Source organism: Vanessa atalanta, chromosome 3 (assembly GCF_905147765.1).
Source record: "Vanessa atalanta chromosome 3, ilVanAtal1.2, whole genome shotgun sequence".
In the NCBI taxonomy this organism is placed as follows: Eukaryota; Metazoa; Arthropoda; class Insecta; order Lepidoptera; family Nymphalidae; genus Vanessa; species Vanessa atalanta.
In genome coordinates, this window is record NC_061873.1 from 12943282 (window position 1) to 12966196 (window position 22915).

General features: G+C 32.9%; 2 protein-coding genes across 2 annotated transcripts; one reads left to right on the plus strand and one right to left on the minus strand.

The window, feature by feature from the left end:
- Window positions 1–238: 238 nt before the first annotated feature.
- LOC125077283 (eukaryotic translation initiation factor 2-alpha kinase 1-like) lies at window positions 239–6459 on the plus strand. The gene is made up of 3 exons (XM_047689191.1): window positions 239–512; window positions 4174–5504; window positions 5940–6459. Exons 1-3 carry the CDS (start codon window positions 452–454, stop codon window positions 6270–6272), a joined length of 1725 nt encoding a protein of 574 aa, XP_047545147.1. The 5' UTR covers window positions 239–451; the 3' UTR covers window positions 6273–6459.
- A 570-nt stretch (window positions 6460–7029) lies between these two features.
- LOC125077248 lies at window positions 7030–22616 on the minus strand. Its single transcript, XM_047689136.1, has 6 exons — window positions 22530–22616; window positions 8844–11171; window positions 8445–8642; window positions 8170–8311; window positions 7515–7727; window positions 7030–7212 (listed from the first exon to the last, which is right to left on the minus strand). The coding sequence occupies exons 1-6, from the start codon at window positions 22593–22595 to the stop codon at window positions 7124–7126; spliced, it is 3036 nt and encodes a 1011-aa protein (XP_047545092.1). The 5' UTR covers window positions 22596–22616; the 3' UTR covers window positions 7030–7123.
- Window positions 22617–22915: the final 299 nt, after the last annotated feature.

Consider the following 22915-nt stretch of genomic DNA (forward strand, 5'->3'; position numbering starts at 1 on the left):
GTCCCATTCTACTATACCATATAGTTCTTTAATACTTTTAATTTAGCTTAAAATTTAATGTAGAAATATATACCATAAATTATTATATATATAAAAAATTTCGACTAAAAATTTTATAATAGCTCTCCTAAATTGGAGTTATTAAAATTATAATAAATGAATAACTATGTTTTATCTGTTATGTCAATCTTTAGTCTATTATGTTAATTGTCTGTGCTTTGTATAATAATATAAAATTTTATATAGTGTGCAATATTTGTGAAATGTGTATTTGTTTCCCTAACTTACTTGTTCATTTATCATTGTAATTTTTATGCCGTTTAAAATGTCTTCATATAATTACAATTCGCCGTACAGTATTACCTTGGCTTGATAATGATTATCAGAGACTTTAATGAAAGAAAATCGTGGATTCAACATCTAGGCCACTGAAGAAGTTACGTATTTAGCAATGGATAGTAAGAAACATGATAAATGGGAAGCCTTGGCTACCGTTAAATCTTTCGATCAAGGTATTTACTTAACTTTATTGTAATATAGAATTATAGTTTTTAAAAAATTTGGTATAAAAAAATACACAAAAAAAATACCTTATTTCATGAATATTGGTTGTGTATTTATTTTAACTAAATTCTAAATTAAGTTGTGTTCATTTAATTTTAATACACCTGGCGAGGAAGGGATAGTCATAAAACTAGACAAAACTATCTTTTCATCAACAATCATCATTCCAAATTGTGTTTATTAAATTTTGTGAAAATACACAAATAGCTTTGAATAAATCAGTATCAATATATAGTATTTGTGTAAATATGCAAATGTTATTTTTTTTTAAATATATTTAAAATAAATATGAGACTCTATATAATATCTAGCATGATGGTAGACTTGCTTTCATCTTTGTTTGAAATGACATATTTTAAATTTCAACCAGAACCAAATACCGAAAAATTGCTGATATAATATAAACTATTTATGTAATTTTTTGAGTTGCAATGGCTATTATCACCAACGTCAATCATATTCTACTTGTGACTAAGTATTACAATAGAACCATTACAATGACCACTAATATAGCATTCTTAATTTATCTCCAATATGTTGGCTGCTGTTGGGAAGTTGTAACATGTGTTCAATGCTGATGGTAGCGAACAAAAACTCTGTTGCTGATTATATTGACATAGATTAGTGTCTGGCAAAATTTATCCGAAATTGCATATTCTTGTATATAATAAATAACAACGAGACTAGTATGTTGCCTTGTGTGATGCCATGAGGATTCAACTGTGCAGTTGTAATGAATGTTACTTCTCGACTTGATTTATGAATATTTGATACCTTTGATACCTGCTATTTGTGATATAGCCTAATAAATTGATGGTGATAAGATTTGTATTAGCAACATATTGGAAATAGTTACAGAAATGCACAAAATAACCGTGCCAAGCCTCATAACAGGTTCGAATAGGAATAATAGAATAATTCGGTTAATTTCAAAGATTTCATTATTATTTATTTATAATTAAAAAGTTTAACAATCTAATATTGTATTATGACTTTTTTCTTGTAAAATAATCACTCCTGAATCGAAATTGACATTGGCAATACAGGAACATGCGTGTAATCAGTAATGCATTAGTTTGCAAGGGGCATGTGCATACATGTTGCATCATGATTGAACATGTGAAATGTCAAGAATTGCATAGTTGCATTGTTTTTATGATAAATCATTTATTCAGGAGCGAACATGGGTAATACAGATTCAGGTGTGATATTATTATATCTTATCAATGTGATTATTTAATTCAATTATTAAACAATTGAATAGGTTCGATATTTTGATTGAAGTGATTTGAAGTAATACTTGTTTTATATTGCATCATTTGGAAAGATACATTGTTCATTTTTTTGAAAAAAGCTGTAATTTTTATGAATTTTGTATGGTACATATGTATATGATGTATGGTATACATGTGGTGCAATCGATGAAAGTGTAAAGATAAATTAACCTCAGATTTATATGTTCCATGTGATTTGTCAAAGGCATTGCTATATAAACAGTGCATAATTAATAACATGTTTAATAATGTAATACTTTTCATTTTCCGATAACAAATAGTCCTTTGCCAATGTTAATACAGTTTCTTTACAAATCCAAAAGAATTTATAGACTATTCAACATTTTACTTGGTGGTAGGGTTTTGTGGAATCCCAACAGGGTAGGTAACATCAACTTATCAGATATTCCACTGCCAAAAATCAATACTTAGTATTGTTGTGTGTTTGGTTTGACGGGTGAATAAGCCAGTGTTCAGTTTAGTCTTAGTTTTCAAGGTTGGTGGCATTATTTGGCGATGTAGGAAACGGTTGAGATTTCTAATAGCACCAATATTTATAGACGGTGGCCCATTTGTCCTTCAAAGGCACATCATAAAAGAGATCTCACGCAATTATGTCAAAGTTGTCTTTAATCCTCCTGTGATTAGAACAGGATATACTTTTGCGGACCTACTTGCAATTGTTATGTATATATAGTGATCATACTCGGGCGAAATTTGTTTTGAATTTAATTTTATTTGCTTGAACATTTCGAATAACACCCCAAGTATCGGCTCATCGGCTTAAGCGTAAGGAGATAACATAAAGACTAACTTAGGCATTTATAATATTTGTATTGATTTGCCGCATATTTTTAATTCCAGACAGCATAAAAGCATTTTAAGATGATTCGTATTAATGGAATTAAATCTTGTATTATTTTGTCGACTGTAGGTATGTGTTATTTTTGTATATTTACAAATATATTGTGTAACACCTGGATTATTGTGTCAGTTGTCTTCCTTAAAAGTAATTCATTAGTCTTAGTAAATTTGTTTAAAACCAATTACGTTTCGTCACAATATTCAGCTTCAATGCCACGAAATAATATTAATAAATTTCGTAAATTATGTTATATATAGGTATATGAGGAAATGTTTCACCAATTTGATAACTATTTATGTAACTGAAAACCACTGACCACATTTTATATTCTAGAATTTTCTATGTTTCTGTGGAAGTAAAATATATATTTGTTTAACTTACTTACTTTACCATATTGTTGTTTTTATACAGAGAATGTGCTACATGACTGGTGATGATAAATGTTTATTAAAATATCCTTAACAAATCGTAATCTAACCAATTATTTGAATCGTTTGTGTGTGCGTGGGTATATTAATTTTTGTATAATAATAATATGGATTATCGTAATAATAAAATTTGTTGTAAGTACATAAAAAAAATTATATTTTAATTTGTTAAATATTCTATAAAATATTAAAAAATGGATGAAAATTATTGAAATTACGGTGAAATAAAAGAAAGCTAACATGTGTGATAATAATTAGATTGTTTTAAGCTTCATTTTACTAATATAATAAACTAGTAAAATTAAAAACAACAAGCGATCCGCGCGGGTTCACCAAGCCCGGGTTCGCACGATTGAAATTTATAACATTTTAGAATAGGATTATTATTTACGGAGATTACCCCCCTACACACAAACAAATTACATTTCATTTTACATCATCATTTTACAATATGAATACAGATCGTTTTAAAATATATAATAAACTCGATAATCTCACTTTTCTTCGTTACGGTTTTACGATTATATCACTGAATCGTTTGTAATGTTTACTATAAAAATAACTTTAGCTCAATGAGAGAAAGTAAACTTGACTTTTTGTTAATAATAATCGTCTAAGGTACAAATTACTTCTTAAAAAGTTCTGGTTAAAGATTTTTTCTTCTATGAATTAAGTCTGCGAACAAATACGTGCTTTGTAGCAATATTTAATATATGATAGGTAGGCAGTTTGGCAATTAGGCCATCTGATGGTAAGTGGTCATTGACGCCCATAAACAGACGACGTAAAAATATTAACCATTCCTGACATAGCCAATGTAACACGACCTCGAGAATTAAAATATTCCCTTGTGCCTGTAGTTAAACTAACTCACTCGCTCTTCAAACCGGAATACAACTAGTTTATCTGTTTGGCGGTACAGTAAAGGTGCCCTTTCACAGCCCTACGACTAAATGAAAATATCATCATTATTTTGCTATTATTTACAAATAAAAAATTATAACACATAAAATATAGATGTTTTTTTTTTTTTAATTTCCAGGTATTGCTCGCAATAGTCACCATGAGTCCATCTTGCAACAGAGCATGCAACACATCGAAGTTATCAACTCCACAGCAACAACACCCATTAGCTTACTCGTGCAATCACTGGTTAAGCAGTTATGTTCACTTCTGGAAAAGGACCTCAACAGAGCCAACCAATTGTACAACACTATTTGTGAGAAACTTCACAGTATGAATTTAATTGATAATTCATATTCGATGGGAGAGTTCGAAGTGATGAGGAGTCAGTATCAGAGAGCTCTTTACCAACTCGTCACAGTCGCCAGTGGTTCAGAAATACCGATTCCTCTCCCAGTGTCCTGGCCCATCACTAGTTCAGCTCTGGAGTGGTCGCGATACCACAAGGAGTTTGAAGAATTATACTTTATAGCGGGTGGGGGGTTTGGTAGCGTGTTCAAAGCGCGACATAGGTTAGATGGCGTCGAATACGCTGTAAAAAAAGTTTTTATCAAATCATCCGACGTTAATTCCATAATGACGCATTTGGCTGAAGTAAAAACAATCGCCAGTTTAAATCACACGAATATAGTCAATTATAAGGCTGCATGGCTGGAACCAATGATAGAATCGAAAGTTAAGAAGAAAAATAAATTTAAAATGGACACTGATCATGATGATTTTTCAATGGGATCTAACAAAGATTCTTCTGTTTATCCTGACATCATGAAATCTTTTAAAACGTACAATTCTAAAGAATTAACTAAGCACTATAGCCAATCTGACTTCATAATATCATTTGAGAGATCGAATACTTTGGACAATTCCGTAACTTCTGATGAAGAGTTGGAAGACGAGGAAGATTCGAGTTCAGCCGAGCGGAACGCTGTATGCAAACTTATGTCAGGCAAAGAATACGAAAACTGCTCTCGAGTTAACTTGAAATGGGCCACCCTGTATATACAGATGACTTACTGTCAACAAACCCTTAAGCAGTGGCTGGACGAGCGCAATAACCATATGAAACTCTCCAGGAAAAATTCCGAAGATCTAACACTGCAACACAGTGACTCGACTGATTCCAATTGCTACGACTCTTCCTTCTCTGATTCCAACGTGGCGTGGACTCGTGTCTTGGTTGACATGTTCACTCAGCTCGTCCGAGGACTGCATTATATTCATTCGAAAGGGATAATTCATCACGACGTTAAGCCCAGTAATGTGTTCGTGGCTCAGAGTGAAAATGGGCTACTCGTTCAGCTGGGCGATTTTGGCTTGGCCTGTCCGTTGCAGCAGTCTCATAGCGGATTAGCCCTCGGTACGCATTTGTACGCTGCGCCAGAACAACTAGAAGGTCAATGCAATCCTAAGGTAAAGATACATTAAAATATGTTTAAATTAACATTGTTTCTTAAAATAAAAATTTATTTACGATATTAAATATTAAGATTTCTCGTTTATTCAACAGATTTTTACAAATTTCGAAACCTATGACAGGTTTTTTTTTATTTAAGTGCGCACGATTTACCTTTTTTTATATACAGCCATAGCTCCGATCTCAAAGTGGGCAGTAACTTTTCCGCCCTCTAAAGTTAATTCTCTGTTAAATCATAACAATTTAATAAATTGCAATCAAGAACTTACGCTATTAATTTATAAGATTTTATAACTTGTAATGTCTTGTCATGTTTATAACTTGTTTCTTGGAAAACTATTCTCGCATGCTTTGCTTTATAGAAAAATATATTATTTGACTTTTGGAGATTATCATAACATCTAATGAACCACCTGCTTAAACATTTTCAGAGTGACATGTATTCGCTCGGCATCATACTTCTAGAGATGGTGGAGCCGTTCGGCACTGACATGGAGCGTGTGAAAACAATAACGGGCCTTCGCAAGGGACAGATCCCAGCGAACCTCACCGCGAACTACCCAAAGATAGCTCACATCATCGGGAAGTTGATCCAAAGGCGACCGAACAAACGATTAGATACAACACAACTGCTCGAAGAACTTAGCACTCTCTCTGAAAACAAAGACGATACGATACGTTTGCTCAAAGAGGAGTTGGCTGCGAAGGAAGACGAAATAGCCCATTTGAAGTTGATGCTCGCTAAATGTAACTTCCGTTCATGATAGATTTAATGTGTTAAAATCCAACTTAAAACGGGGATAGTGTTGCTAGTGCTGCCATTAATGTCACAAATTAATTTTATTTCGAGCAAATTTTTTTTTTTTAAATCTGTACAATTATTAAGGTAGTTTGAACAATAATCTTTTACTCGAATTATTTTAAATTTTAATAAATTCCACTTGAAATTGATGATGTCTTATTTTTAACAGGATTATATTTTTTATTGTAAGACAAAGTTGGAGAATATCGATTGTTGTTTTATTACGGAATGTTTTTGCATATTGCTTTCGGTAAAATTTCTTTTAACAATTTATAATTTACTACGTATAGATTCAGTATTTTTTTTTAAATGGACATCAAGGGACATCTGGCCTATGACATGATGTTATAAAATCGTACTGATGCGAGTGTGTGTGTGTGTGTAATAATTTAATTTAAATATAAGTATTTAATATTTATTTTTTTTATTTTAAATTAAAATCCCATATAATGATAAAAATGTATTTACAAAAAAAGTTAACTGCATAAATTAACACCTTATTCTAGTTTATATTTACAGTCTTAATTTTTAATTGTGGCTTTACAGCCGCTACACGGAAACAAGTCACAAAACTTAGACAGATATTGTTATTACATAAAATTAAAATATTGGATACATACTAAATATTTGTCCCACTCGTGGGCAATCGATATACATATATAGAAAAGAGAAAAACAGCGACAATATTATTAATTTAGATTTCTCTTAACAATCTTGGAGCCTGTTCCTTGAATCATTAGGATGAAGATTTTTTGACTTTATTTAAATGTGTAGCTCCGTAATATTTTTTAGTCTAATTTGGCGGGACGTCGTCTAGAGCAGCGTGTCCACGGCGTGGATGACGCCATTGGTCGCCGGGATGTTGTGAGTTATGACTTGGGCGTTGTTCACTTTGATGCGACCTGGGGGATAAATTATTGATACTATTATAATAGAGTCAATCCATACATTTAGTAATGTTTAGTTATCGTCATAGTAATTGACATTAAATAAATACTTTACTAAAATACAGAAAAATATGTCATACTAAAATTTTAGGTACAGATAGATTGTGTAAGTACGAGTTGACTTGATTGTGACGTAGTAAAATAAAATGTGAATTAGGATTTAGTGCTGTACAAAGATATAATAAAACTACTATCACAGTATCTGTGTCAGCACTTCGCGGGACGATGATATAAGTTTGTCCAAGAGAGCAGCTCACCGGAGCTCTTCTGCAGGGTCAGGGGCTTGGCGTCCTCCATGGAGTTCCGCAGCTGGTAGTAGCGCATGCCGGCGCTGTAGAGCGTGCCCGGCAGCACGTGGCGCGCCACGAGCGCGCGCGCGCCCGCGCGGTCCGCCGCGCGCGCCAGCTCGGCCGCGGGCAGCCGCGCGAACGCCGCGTCCGTCGGCGCGAACACCGTGTACGTTTTGCTCTCTGGAAAGTGCCTTCTGGTTTTAGCGAAGCTGATCCGCAAATTGCCCGTTGACGGTCGTCTTGGAGAACATACGACATTGTTTCCCAAGTAGTTGTATTATTATCACAACAAGCATACATCCTCCTCATCCCTCGACTCCTAGCGTCCAGTCCAAATATGGTAATCCCATTGACATTGCTACTGGCGACCACAGAATACCAGCGTTGAAGCTCATGTAACAATGGTTTCAACACAAGCTGAGTGGTTTACCAATTTGGGCATCACAATCTTTCCTGTTTTTTGTCATTTTGTATATTTTTTATTTTATTTTATGATTTGTACAATGTGTATGTCCAAATAAAGAGTTTTATTTGATTTGATTTGACATCGGACTATTATTATAATTTATGTACAGAGGCTTGTCATTCTACAGCCACGATTTCTAGATGCTTGCGTTCTTACCTGCTAAAGTTTCCGCGAAGCCGCTGGCGTATATAGCTTTTAGGAAAGTCGTAAAGCGTCGATCCCGGTCCGCTTGCAACGTCTGTACGAGATCTCCGACCGGCAGCGGGAACATCACCCGGTCCACTGCGTGGGCAATGCCCTGGAAAGGAACAATGCCATCAATAATATATGTAAATAAGTGATAATAATAATAATTATTTTTATTAGTTAAAAGCTCGGCATCATTTTATTTTTTTTATATAAATTACGTTTTTACAAGTAGTATTGGTTACCTGTGGTATATGTATGTCCTTCTTATCGTCAAGGACTCGAGCCCCGTTGATAGTCGTCACTCGCACTTCGTTCCATTCGACGTCATGCATATCGTACTGATTCACCCGGAGTTGCGTGCCGGCAAGAGAGACGCCTGTCATTTCGTCTTGGAGCGAGCCGATGTCGAACGCGCCGGGGATAACGTGATGGAGTAGCAACTGAAGAGATGGCAACATTTAATTTTCTTGTAAATTTTTTTATAATGAAAATGAGTATTCGTTATCAAAAATGTTTGGTATCTTTGGGTTGCACAATAAAGTATATCATATTCATTATCGTGGGACTTCGAAAATATTTTAATAAAGATTTAGATGAGAAAAAGTATTGGGTGGTAGGTTGGAGAATTATTTTTTACTTACCCCACTCAATAGTCTAGGATTGTCACGGAACTTCTCTTCTGCCCTATCAGGCCCGCCGAGTTGAACTAATAAAGTCCTAAAAGCTTTATCGGTGGGGGCGAAAATTGTGTAAGGTCCTGTTTCATTTAGTATCGCATCCAAGCCAGATTGTTTCAAATATTTAGCCGTTGCGAACAGACCATTTTCTTTCAGAATATCCACGAGGTCAGGTGTATCACTCTTGTCATAGTTCAAGTTTACGGTAGACTCTTCGTAAGATGGAGCGGCGCTTGATCCGATTACAACAATATCTTGAGGCGTCGTTCTATAAACCGGAGTTGTATTTATAGCAGTCGTACTGGGCACGTGACTCCTCGTCGCTTGGTGATGGCTGTGTCTGTTTTTTATGTAATTTGGAGTCGAAGATTTGATAACATATCTTTCACTAGTTGTCGCTCGGGTGGTAGGCGCATAAGTTTGAGTCACAGGAGTAGTTCTTGTCGATGATGCAATTGAGTTGCGATAAGTGGGCGCTGGCGTTGTTTGTATTGGGTTAGTATGCCCTGAATTGCCGTAATTCGACGTTGTTACGAAACTGGTGTAACTTGATGGATGATGCGATGATTCGGCTATATATTCGGTTGTTGAAATAGTTGGGCTTTGCGTGCTAGAAGTGTAAATATTGTTACTAATTTTGGTTGGTCCCGGCAGTTGTATTTCACCCTTCTTGATCTTATTCAAAATATCTTCAACCTCAGGCCCTTCTTCGGTTTGTTGCCCGTTTGCCTTCACACCTTTCACTTTGAATGTGCCGTCATCTTGTTCCTCCAGAAAAACGAAAGTAACTTTCTTTTTATTTTGAAGTGAACTTGGTATTTTAGAAACTTCTTCCAACTTACCGTTATCTGCTTGTTTTATAAGTTCGAAATTAGCCCCGGGTGGCAATACACCTTTTGTTAAATCGTCAAAAGAGATGCGACTTTCTTTTTGCGGCTCTTGGGTAGCTGTTATCAGCTTACCTAAGTCCGGACTGTCGGCGGCTATCGCACCTTTTGGAATCAAATTCGGGTTAGTTGTTCTTATAACTTCAAACTTTTGACCGTTTAAAGAAATTTCCCGAGACGTGAAATTTTTTTCATTAAAATCTTCCGGATTTTCAGCTAAAGCTACTTTAAGTTGTTTTAATATATCTGGTTTCTGAAGCAACGCTACGCTTTTAGCTCTTAAATTATCATCAAAACCTTTAGTATCACTTTCTTCGAGTAAATTTTTTATTTCATTATAAAGCTTTTGTTTGTTTCTGTCTTGAGGTGGAGCCCTGGTTCGGGTCGGTGATCGAGTTCTATATCTTGTAGTAGGTCGTGCTGTTGTTGTAGTTGTTGTAGTCGTAGTCGTAGATGTCGTTGTAGTTGGGTGCTCCTTTTCATATTGTTCAACAGCTTTCCTGAATAAATCTGTTTCGTGGGGCAGTAAAGGTCTTCGTTTTTCTTGATTGCGTTTGAAGTAATCTTCATAATTCTCTGTGGTCGTATAGCTTGGTATTGATTTTGTGGCTTGTTTACTGACAAATTCTTCGTGTAATTTTTCAACCTTTTCTTGCTGCTTTTGCTGTTGTTTCTGAACAAACTCTTGGTGTTTCTGAATAATTCTTTGTCTTTCTTGGAGTTCCTTTAATTTTTCTAGATTTTCTTTTGATTGTTGTTCATAATAATCCCTTAACTGTGATACAGATTGTCCATTATTATTATTATACAATGGCGATTGACTTATTGACTGGAAAGGAATTTGTTGATTGTTCAAATTTTGTGGTGCTAGATTAGGTGCGGCTTGAATAGTAATGGGACTGGGTGCACTAAAAGCTTGATTATTAGCAGTATTTAGAGATGGTAAAAATGCAGCCTGCGTAGGTCTCTGCTGGGCGATTGAACTATGAATATTTTGATTTGGATTAAATGTTTGAGGAGCGGTTTGCGTCAACGGAAGACCGTTATTTTGAAATGCTGACAAAGTAGGTATCGGTTGTGGTATATTTTGATGCTGTTGAATTTGACCCAAATTGTTTATTGGATTTACACTTGGGGGTTGGTTATATTGAAATCCATTGTTGTTTTGAACAGGAGCATTGCTTGGAATATTTTGAGCTGGTAGTAAATTGTTGAACTGCGGAACATACGGTTGTTGTTGAAAGATTGGCTGAGGGAATTGAATTGGGGGTGCTGGACTGCTCAATATATTAGGTTGCCCTTGGAAATTCTGTAACGAAGGTGATATCCCATATCTCGTTTGATGATCGTTGAAACCAGTAGGACCTAGCGGTGGCTGTCTGCTTCTGTCGAAGTCATTTTCTATCTGAAAATAAAATAAAAATATTAGTATAATTGTAACATTATATCAGGGTTTGCGGTTCAAAGCCTTTATTTTCTCAAATACGACCGAATCACATAAAGGACATGCATATAATAGAGATGAAGGTATATTCCATAAAATATTTAAAAAAATGTATTCTTAACACAAACATCAAATAAATTCGTTACAATACGACATTATTAGTTGAGTTGAGTAATAAAAATTAGTAATGACAAATACAGACTGACAATACTGGAACTGAGTTGTTATGTCAAACCGAAACACAACAACCGTAAGTACTTGGCAGTGGAATTTATGATGAATGGGTGATACCTACCCAGACGGGCTAGCACAAAGCCTTACCAAACAGCATTGTTAACATAATAAAAAAAATATTTAAATATTGGTATGTATTACATACTGATATTTCGTTGATTGTTGTTTATTTACACGTTAGTGTAAATAGAATAAATTCCTTAGATTTATCTTAACATTACTATCATATATTTGTTCTTGCTGGACTGTAACAGAATGTGAGATGACATAGCTATTTTCTCACAATTCACGGAGAACATTTGTCTGTCCGTGACGCATCAGTAGCACGAAAGTGCATTCTTTAGTATGCGCGGGCGCAGAGAGATGAGATCTAACATACTTTATTTTTATATTAACTGTTTCTGTGATTATTGAAGTAAAATCTTGTATTAGCGATGAACAACATTTTAACAGTATTTTTTTTAATTAGCATAGTTATTGCTTTCTCAGTCATAATTAAAAATATTATATAAAAAAAAAATCGTAGGACATTTGATGTTCGCCAAGCGTTGTGCAGTTTCAAAAGAATATTATAATTTGATTTGTTCCACTCCATCACAAATGAAAACAGTTCAATTGCAAAACCAACGGCTTTAGCCCACGCACGGTAGTGTAAACATGATGAAACTCCAACGGGCAAAATCCAATAAACTTTTAATGCGATTTGAACCCGGGTCTCGAAACCTGCTGCCTTATAAGCGAGCCACTAGATCGCTAGTTTTTACTTTGCCATCTATAAATGAAAGCCATGTGTTAATAAGTTTACGTAACTGTCTATGGTAATTTGAGTACCGGTTAAAAAATTCACGTACAGGATGTGTTATGCGGTAGAATGCCGCCGATCTGTCTCATGGCGGCTCACTTTCACGACGCGCTCGCAAGTAGGCGTTCCGGACGCTTTTGATTTCGTTTGGACTTTACTTTTTGTTTTAAAGGTCATGTGATTTCGTAAGAGTGAAAGAGCTGCTTATGAATTATAAATTCTTGTTCAATATTGTAAATATTTGGGATTTCTTAGAGTTTATGTTTTCGAAATCAACTGAAACACAATTTATGTTTACAAATATAAATCGTGTTTCAGTGTTTCACTGCAATTTAAAAATGATATAATATACTGGTTAAATATAATAATATGCCCATTATATATATTATTTTTTTCGATAATTAATTCGATAGGGAAATAATTTTAGCCCTTCTAATTAATTTCCTCTAATTCTAATTCTAAGTAGTCATAACCCTAAATTATGGTTGATTCAGGTATCAGTATCTTGGAGATGCAAACATCAAAACTTCGCGGGACAAAAACGGTAATATAGAATCATACATCAATTACGATACACATACAGACTACTACCTACTTGGTGATAGGGCTTTGTGCAAATCCTACTGGGTAGGTGCCACACAATCATCAGATATGCTACCGCTAAACAGCAATATTTAATATTTTTGTGTTCCGGCTTGAAGGATGAGCGAGCCAGTCTATCCAGACATAACATGACAAGGGACAAGTTATATTTATGTGGCTCATTAACTATGTACACATTAGCATTAGCATTAGCATTAGCAGCCCGTAAATGTCCCACTGCTGTGATAAAGGCCTCCTCTCCCTTTGAGGAGAAGGTTTGGAGCATATTCCACCACGCTGCTCCTATGCGGGTTGGCGGAATACACATGTGGCTGAATTTCGTTGAAATTAGACACATGCAGGTTTCCTCACGATGTTTTCCTTCACCGCCGAGCACGAGATGAATTATAAACACAAATTAAGCACATGAAATTTCAGTGGTGCCTGCCTGGGTTTGAACCCGAAATCATCGGTTAAGATGCACGCGTTCTAATGGCATATTCTTGTCTAGACCTCACATATAGATTTATATGTGTGGGCTAGACAAGATAATGCCATAGACAATAACAATTTTATTGATGATCTATTAATTAATTGGACTTATTCCTAACAGTTAATAACTCAAACGAAATTTGTCACATGATCTCACATGAAAGTAAATTCTAAACTGCTTCAAATGCAACAATGCAAGATTCAGTGTCGATTTTCTAATCGTTTGGAAACAAAGATGAGATGTATGCGAGTTGAATGAGAATAAGTCCGGTTTCCGTAAAACGATGAAAGTTTGCTTTCTCACTCATTATGTTAGGTTACGTTATGTTTACGAATCAGTGACAGTTCGAAATGAACAAGTTCGTTTGAAATAATAGCAGTAGCCTCAATCAGTGTGCGAGTTTCATTGATAGGTATTTATTCAAAACTCATTTTACTGTCAACGTGCGAGTAAAAACTTTTTAAAGTAAAACTTTTTTGTCCTATGAAACTGGAGCTCGATTTCAAGGTTGGTTTTGAGTGAATCCCTGTAACGTTTTAAAAAAGTTAATGACGAACTATTCTAACTTCGTTTTTTTTATTTACTATTGTGTTATCATGTATTGCTACTTTTCAATTATATACTGATATAATTTTTATTTTATGTATAATACAGTGTAAGTAACATTTCCCATAGTCCTATTTCCATGGGATAGGGATGTTAGTGTTCATTAATCACTTCGAGTTTTTGTTGAACGCAACCTGCATGCGTTGGAGTAGCTGGAATAACTTTCGAAGAATCTTCTCGAAGTGAAGAAGAAGTCGTTGATCAACTGTGGCACATTTTCTAGATGTTTCTACTAAATATCGTTGTTAGTAATAGACAAAAATAACTAAGGATTTTCCGAGAATATTTGTTTCATAATAAAAATAGTGATGATATCAATTTCTTTTATTCATTAAATAGCATGTGTGATTTTAATGACGAAATAATTACCACTTGCGATCGAAACTTATTAGGTTAAAGGAATGATTTACACGCAACGAATTAATATCGAATTGAATCCTCAATAATTCCAAGAACTATTGATGTTTGGACTGAAGAATGTTGTGACTACTGAAGAAAATTGTGACTACTTAACGAAAGCTAAGAAACTTGTATATATTTTAAAGACTAAAGTACTAATAAAAACTAAAGTAACCACGGAACTGCTTCAATGTTCTATAGCAATTTTTAGTTTAAAAAAAAAAACATTCTACAATATTAATTTGGCACCAATACAAGATTATAATCAAACAAAACAATATTTTTCGAAATCGGTTCATAAATTAAAAAAATACTGATGTAACAACTATAAAAAAAAAAAAACAATCCAATAGAAAAATTCTTTCTTTTATTGAAGTCGGTTAAAGATTACACGATTTGCTTTGCCAAATGATATTTGGAATCATATCACGAAATCATATCACGTGTAACAAGTATGTACAATAGTTCCATGTGGGACGATTCTGTTAACATATCGTTAAGTAACAGCGCTTTCTGTTTATTGTTCTCATAACGATACTTAAAATAGCAATAATTTAATGCGTGTCTTAAGTAAATATAATGCTTTAAAAATATATCGTTTTTGACAAATCACTGGTTTAGTCAATTCCAAGTTGGTGATAGATGGTTTTCTTATTTATGAGGGCTTTTGTACATTGTTAGTATTTAGACGCACTATTAATATCGATATTAATAGTGCGTCTATCAATATCAATAAATAATCAATAAATGCTTATTAATCACATCAGGATCGTATATGGATTATTACTGGAACGAATGCCTCGCCCTTGGAAGGATGTTTTGACTTTGTGGAGTCGGAAACAAAGTATCAATAGACTTATCTTGACGGCTCGTTTTTAATACAATGATTGTCACTGATTCTATCAAAATAATTTATATGATCCATACTAATATTATCAAAAGTTAAAATTGATTTGTTTGTTTGTAAGGGATAATCACCGGAACCAATGACACAATTGTATTTATTTTTACTAGTTGAATGCGACATTATTTCTGAGTGCTATAGGGTATAAATAATATTTATATCATGACATTTTCTTTATTAATAAATTCCAGTCGTGTGAGGCCGGTCGGGTCGGGTTTGAAATAAACCTACGCTTAACTTTTTTCCGTCCGTAATATCCGCGTAGAAAACATCGTTGAATCTTTTACCTAACAAGTTTTGCCATAAAAATAGTACACGATTACGTAATTGACGAACGGTGTTCGGTTCCCCGGTTACGCAAACTTACGTGTCAACGAGTCCTGCGGTATTCGATACTTCCTTGATTATACCGTGACTGTGGTTTTATTAAGCCCTTTTACGTTTTATTGCACGAATGACGTAATCAATTCAATTGCTATAAAAAATTACAAAATACAAACGCTCGATAAGATATTTATTAAGAAATTATAGCCATTTTTATAAAATGTGTATTTTACATATTTAAATGTAAATCTCGATTTTACCGGTTATCTGGTCTGAGGTTTTTCTTTCTTATAGATATATAAGCAAGTTAGTATTTAATCAATTATGTCAATGAACCAGTGCAATGTTTTTAATATTTAATAAAGATTTTGGCTAAAATGTCCTCATAAACTGGTTTTATAAGGGACACACTCAATTTAAGTGCAGTATTGTAGCAAAATCTAGCGAAAGCTTCTTCAAGGAGAGTGCGTTAAGAAGTATCTGATAAAATATTTTCATACATTGCTTGCACAACTTACATTGCTTTTACCCAAGCCAAAAAAATATAACAAGACAATATTAAAACAACTAATGGTTATTAGCATATATTCACAATAAACATCTTTTAATTATGAAAATGTGGATTTGTCAGATATTAATTAATCTTTATTGTTTTCACTCAGTTTGTTTAATTTCTTCGAATATAATAAAAATAATAGTGATGAAGTGATGATACATTACTCTATTCTCAAAGATTTATTGCAGTCGTTTTAACAATGTACACAGACTTGACAAATAAATAATTTATAAAAACTTTCTAAAACATTTCGTATATATCTAATACATATACCTATATATATACATATTACGTGTTACATACTTTTTATTATTAATTGTTTTAATAATAACCCGCGCTGTATTAAATTTACTTTATAATAAAATGGCATAATTATATTTTACTTTAGCTCAATTAAAAGAAAAAAAAAAACCATTCTGGCGCGTAAACATAACAAATAATTTTAGATTGTTTCAGTATGTACATAATCGTGTTCTATGCCGATATATTATTATATTTATTTATCTCTAATTTATTAATAAGATACTGTAGATTGCTCGTTTCTATGATTAACACATCTTTTATCTTATAACAAAATGCTCCCAAATAATAATACTTAAAAAAAAAAGTTGAAAGCAGTGAGAGTTGACGTATTCGTACTCGTATCTTCTTCGTACATAGTACAGAAATAGTAAGTGTAATTTACGGTTCTCCAGCGAGTACTTGGTAAATTATTAACACAAATTATGCTTAAAATTCAATATTTATATTTGAACCCACAATCTTCGGTTAGCCTGATATAACGTTATATAAGGCGTCTCTAATATTTGATTATAGTAATTACGACTGTCTTCATGATAATTAAATTTTTAAAATAAAGTACAGTTTTATATTTATATTAATTATTTTTAATTGTCTTGTTATAATTGTTAAATAAATTACGTCTTTAATTGCATTAAATTAGTTGTATAAATTTCTATAATTTGTAAAACATATTATCTTATCAAACGATATTTCGTTTTTTTTTTTTTATTTTAACTAGTCTATTAAAAATAATGCACGAGTAATTAGTCAGACAGCCAGCTATTCGTGTTGATATTTCTAAGATTGATCGGATCTATAGGTAATAAAAATAAACGGGCTTTCTTGAAAAAAACATTTTTTTTTCTCTTTCAGGCTCAAATAATCTAAGTTATTGTCATTATAAAACAAAAACATCTTAATTTATTATGTCATAGCCCGCATAGCTAGAATACATTACCAATGATGACGTTGTTTTATATAAATGTTCAAACGACACATTCTCTTCAGTCATTACAATCATCAACACCATTTGATTTCCTTGAGGATATTTAAGATCGCAGTGTGTAAGCTGCGTGAAAAATTGATTGGGCTGACTTTTGATATGCTGCTGCCAATGTACAACATCATAGAGAATGTTTAACAATTAGGGAGTTCTTGAATAATACTTTGGGAATTATCCTTATCTGGCTATATTGTTATATTAAATATTTGTAAACAATTACGAACTCACAAAAAAATCGATAATTTAGTATCGTCGTTTCATTCGTAGGTAATATTTCTTTTTCGAACCACTAGTAGTTTTCAATTTATCAATCAATAAGGGTTTGGAATGTGAATTTTTTGTATTTTACGACTGATTCAGGACACTTACACGAGTGATATTCTTTAAACAGATATACAATCTTTCTGTAACTTTATATATATACAAGCAGCCTGTAAATTTTTCACTGCTAGGCTAAGGCCTAGCAGTGGATCTTCTTCTGATGATAAGGCTGTAACTGTACTGCACTTAATAGAATGCCTAAATAAATTCTTACATAGCTTATAAACTAAGATTAAATGGCTGTTACACTCTCCCGGAACTACATTATACATAAAGCCTAATAGTAATTATAAAAAAAAAATGCTTTAGGTGTTTTTCATTTACAGACGTCTTTCTTCAATCTAGTTAAGTAACTACGCGTATAATGAATATCAATTAATACGATACATCGAGCAGCATCTCAAGGGTGAAAGTAGGTAGGTGGGCAGTCGTTCGTGCGACTCGTGCAACATGTACATATTTACATTTATCATATGCGAGTGGGCATATATATGTACAAATAAATATGTCTCTTCATAGCTAACAATAATATACCGAGGTCGTTCACCTTGAAACTGAAAAGGCCTATCTGATTAATTAATTTTAAACATTATCATCAAGTCTCATATAACTATAGAATGTATAAATATTTGATTTTGGCCTGGTTTTCAACTTAACGTGGATGGGGGAGAATAGAGTCTTTCCTAAGACTATATGCAGAAGATGTAATGGATTATAATAAATGTTTCACTGGTACAACACCTGAGTACTAAAGTATTAATTATATTCATATCTTATGATATTCTTTTTTAACAAATAGCACCTTTTTGAAGTTAGGAGCGTTACGCTCGATGGAATTATTTCGTATATCGAATATTCCTTCTGTTTCGATGGATAGCGGACCTAAGACTTGCTAAGAAAGTTATTAACATATATATATTTTTTAATATTAAATATAATTAGTTTGGTTTTTTTTTTTTGAATAAGTTTGAATTACGCAATCTCCAATTAACATATAACTTTCACATCGTAGCATAACAGCTACAAATTAATAACTTCCAAATTATACTAAAGTATAAATACTATGTTTATATTATGTAAATATATTTTATAAGATATAGTTATTTACGATTCGACAAAGAACTGCTAAATTTATTTTTAGTTATTTGTTACGTTTGTATAAATTATAATAATTTTAAGTGAGTAAAAATAACTTTAAATGCGGAAAGACACACGAGAGCTGATTTGTGATAGAATAATTGTTAGTAAGCACTCAGATTGGCCTGGTGAAGGCTTACCACAGATAGAGTTCTACCACGTCTATCGACAAAGCAATGTAGTGAAAAAGGAGGTGCTTTCCATGCAGTATTTATATTGGCCGATAGGTGAAGTTTTCCGGCGGCTCCGTGGTCAGTTATCCGACACCGCGTGTATCACGACACCGGCAATTTGTACGGATTAAAATTTAAATGTTTTATAATCAATTATTTATATGACAAGAACATTAAATTACTTTGCTTCAATCGTTTAAATTAAAGTGCAAAGATAAGTAGCTTATATAACTTTTTTTTATACAAAAAAATATATAAATTATTTTTAATTGTTAACATTTATACAAGTGTAACAGAAAAAAGAGTTTTAGATATAATAATTAGAGATCTTTATCTATCTGTCGTGAGTTGCATAAGTTTTTTAGAGCGAAAGTTTCATAAATTATTTGCTAAATACATTATTATAGAGCAGCGTCCTGGAATAAGTTCCAAACCTTCTCCTCAAAGGAAGAGGAGGTCTTAGCCCAGCAGTGGGAAATTTACAGGCTGTTAATGTATTTAAAAAAATATATATATCGAATTATATATCTATAAGTGTGTAGAAGGGGGTTATGGGTTAAAAATAAATTAAGTTTTGTATGACTGGTCATAACTTTGTCAGTTTTTAAAATACTAAGGATAATTTTATATGAGATTGCGAAAATAGTTAGTAGTTTTAGCCTGAGAACTGACAAAGAGCCACTTATACCCGAACCAGACCTACGACAAAAAGCTTGAGAGCCTTTGACTAACTAAATATACGCTGTTTTATCTCTAATTTAATGTCTTCGGTTATAGGAACTGTATAATGCAGTTCGTGACAGTAGACAATAACTTTAATAATAATTGCAAGACGTACACAGAACAATGCAAGTTTTACTCAGGCGTCTGTAATTATATAACTGTGTCTCAATTATTAATTTTCGTTGATTATAATTACGAGAAAGTATGGTAGACATGAGAACTTTTTTTTTACACAAAGATTATTACTTTTTTTATTCCTTGTGAATAAGAATAAAATATAGATATGTTATTTACAAATGATTACTTAAAATTTAACTATTAATGGTGAGTATAGTCACCACCGCAGGGTATCTGATGAGTGGATGGTACCTAAACAGACAGGCTTGCAAAAGCCCTACCACCAAGTAAAATATCTACTATATTGACTTTCGCGGTGTGTATTTTTAAGTCGACATCATTTTTTTTAGTTTAGTTTTTTTAAGTAAATACTTAAGAAACCTACGGAAACCTAGGAAACCATACGGCCTATCACTACTATTATAATAAATTTAAAAAAAACATGTTTCATAAATATTTTTAATTATAAATTTACTTTATATGCGACATACTCGTATGTTGTCTATATTTTAATTCGTAGAATTCGTTCATTGTGTAATAGATAAATTTTTTTTTATTAATATGTATAATATATAATAATATATATATCATTGTGATGTAACAAAAAACAGATGAATAGCGCAATAAAAAGTGGATGAGATATTTTCACGCATTTTATATTAATTATATCAAGCCCAGTGTCGCATGAACACACTTTCGCGTTATAATTATTCATTGTCTAAGTTCAAGGCGACGACGCACGCATTACCATACCATGCATCATGATACATTTAAAGTCTTTACAATAATTTTCTTTTCCCAGAATAAATTATCTATTCTTCCCCCTGATAAATTCTAATACTGGAACATAATAATTCCAGAATCATAATTTCATCAATATTCATAACGTAGGTAGATTATAATCTTACTTTATTGCAAACATAGTTCCAGTAGAGACAAATACCACCAAATAACAAATGCTACCTAAGATCTAATCACATTAAATTATTTTTTTAATAAAATGAAAACTATATTTGATAAGTTTTTTTTATCTAATTTGTTTGTTTCTGCTTTCTTTACTCTTAGTCGTCTAACGCACACTAAGACGTTGTAAACACAAATAACACTCATACAAATGCGCACTGATAATAATTCAACGTGGAGGGGCGCGCCTTCGTAAGTGAATAGATCGACAATATCATTGTTATGACTTAGAAATAAGACCGATGACATTACCATAAAAAAATTGGTCTCTGTTGAACTTTTTTTTATATTATTGATTTTATAGAACAGATTTTTTTTTTTAATTTTTAAGACGTATCAACCATGCCACTTCCAGTATACTCTTACACCCGAGAAAGCTTGGAGTCACGAAGTGTATATGTTATCTATGATGACCTCACGCTTTTCTCTATCAGGTAAAGAAAGTTTTCGTCTGTTACGTCGACATGATTTAAGTTATTTAACAAACGAGTTATGTCGACGTTTGGTATTAAGGCGACACTTTCAGTTACCGGAACGACAAACAGCGCATATCTTCTTGTCTGCGGACATGTCTCGGGATAATTGCATTATTGTGATACTATTGATCTATGTTTTAAATTTGTATCACTTGGTGGTAGAGCTTCTTGCGAGTCTATCTGGATCATCCACTCATCGCGTTACCGCCAAACAGAAATATTAGCATTGTTGTGTTCCGGTTTGAATTGCGAGTTAGCCAAGGTACCGGCATAAGGAATATAACATCTTATTTTTTAATGTTGGTGCATTGACGATGTGAGAGATAGTTATTATGTTTTACAGTGGCAATGCTTATGGGTGCTGTTTTAAGTAGGTAGTATATGTTTTTTATAGCACAAAAACACTGTTAGTTTATTTAAGAATAAATATTTAGCCTACATAAAATCTAAAAAAATGACTGCCGGCGGATTGTTAGGAAAGTTTAAGCTGTTTTCCAGCCCTAGTCGCATATATCAATGTTTAAAAAAATTACATTCTATTTTTGAATAAGTTTGCGTCTTTTTATTTATTGCCTACACACGTTTGGAGTGAAAGGTTAGATGTAAAATATGTAAAAAAAAATGTGAATGAATGCTTCCGCCAGAGACATCATAGCAATATATCGTTTCTAGATATTTTTCCTCCAAACAACTTTCTATGTTTCGGCGACGTTCTATTTGTTTAATGTTTTTTTTTTTTATTATTTAACTTAGACGACACATCTGACTATTGGCATTTTAAGATATTGGTCTTATGTCAAATATTTTTTGAGATATAATAAATAAATAATTATGTTAATATGATTTATTAATAAATTGGAACAGCTTTTAAATATATTTGTAGTTGTCATTTTGTTGTATGCAAATTTGTTAGTAAGATCTTTGCTAATCATAAGCATTATTGTAATCGCTAAAATTAAAATAGCGACGTTTTTTAATATTCTATTATTAAAAATTATACAAAAAATTATATAAAACGGTTGAAGTTTTAATACCGTACACAGTAAATCATACATTTTTTAGTGCAATTATATTTGAGTCCATCCCGTATTATAATCAAATTATAACAATTTTTTTTCGTTCAATCCCTGAAGCCGTCATATTTTTATTTTTAAAAATCACTATTTAACACATTTTTTTACAAAATATAATGCAATATGTAATATATTTTTCAAAAATACTTACTCTAGGTCCTGTGATGGCGGCGACAGTACGCGCCAATAGCAAGAACAAATAAACGCTACCCCTCATGCTGCACTCTCACACAGAGCGGCAGAGTACCATCACACACTACACTTTCTCAACACAGTCTTGCGCTCACTGAATCCCAATTACACTAACACTAGTAATTGAAAAATACCATAGACAATAAAAAATCTTTTTCAAAATATGGCGCGGAACAGTGACAGCTAACTTTTTTTACGCGACAATGCTTGCACACGGCGAAAGACTCAACGACAGTACAGCCCGCAGTGAACGGCTCTTCGTTTTACCACCCCTACTCCGTTCGCCCCTACTCAAAGTTTCGAAAGGATCGTAAAGCGAGAATCGTTTTTAAATAACTATCATTG

Coding starts and splice junctions, on each gene's coding strand:
- LOC125077248 (XM_047689136.1), bottom strand. CDS start 22,595: ATGAGGGGTAGCGTTTATTTGTTCTTGCTATTGGCGCGTACTGTCGCC. Junction 11,172..22,529: donor CCGCCATCACAGGACCTAGA/GTAAGTATTTTT, acceptor TTTTATTTTCAG/ATAGAAAATGACTTCGACAG. Junction 8,643..8,843: donor ATCCTAGACTATTGAGTGGG/GTAAGTAAAAAA, acceptor CCATCTCTTCAG/TTGCTACTCCATCACGTTAT.
- LOC125077283 (XM_047689191.1), top strand. CDS start 452: ATGGATAGTAAGAAACATGATAAATGGGAAGCCTTGGCTACCGTTAAA. Junction 513..4,173: donor CGTTAAATCTTTCGATCAAG/GTATTTACTTAA, acceptor TTTAATTTCCAG/GTATTGCTCGCAATAGTCAC. Junction 5,505..5,939: donor AAGGTCAATGCAATCCTAAG/GTAAAGATACAT, acceptor AAACATTTTCAG/AGTGACATGTATTCGCTCGG.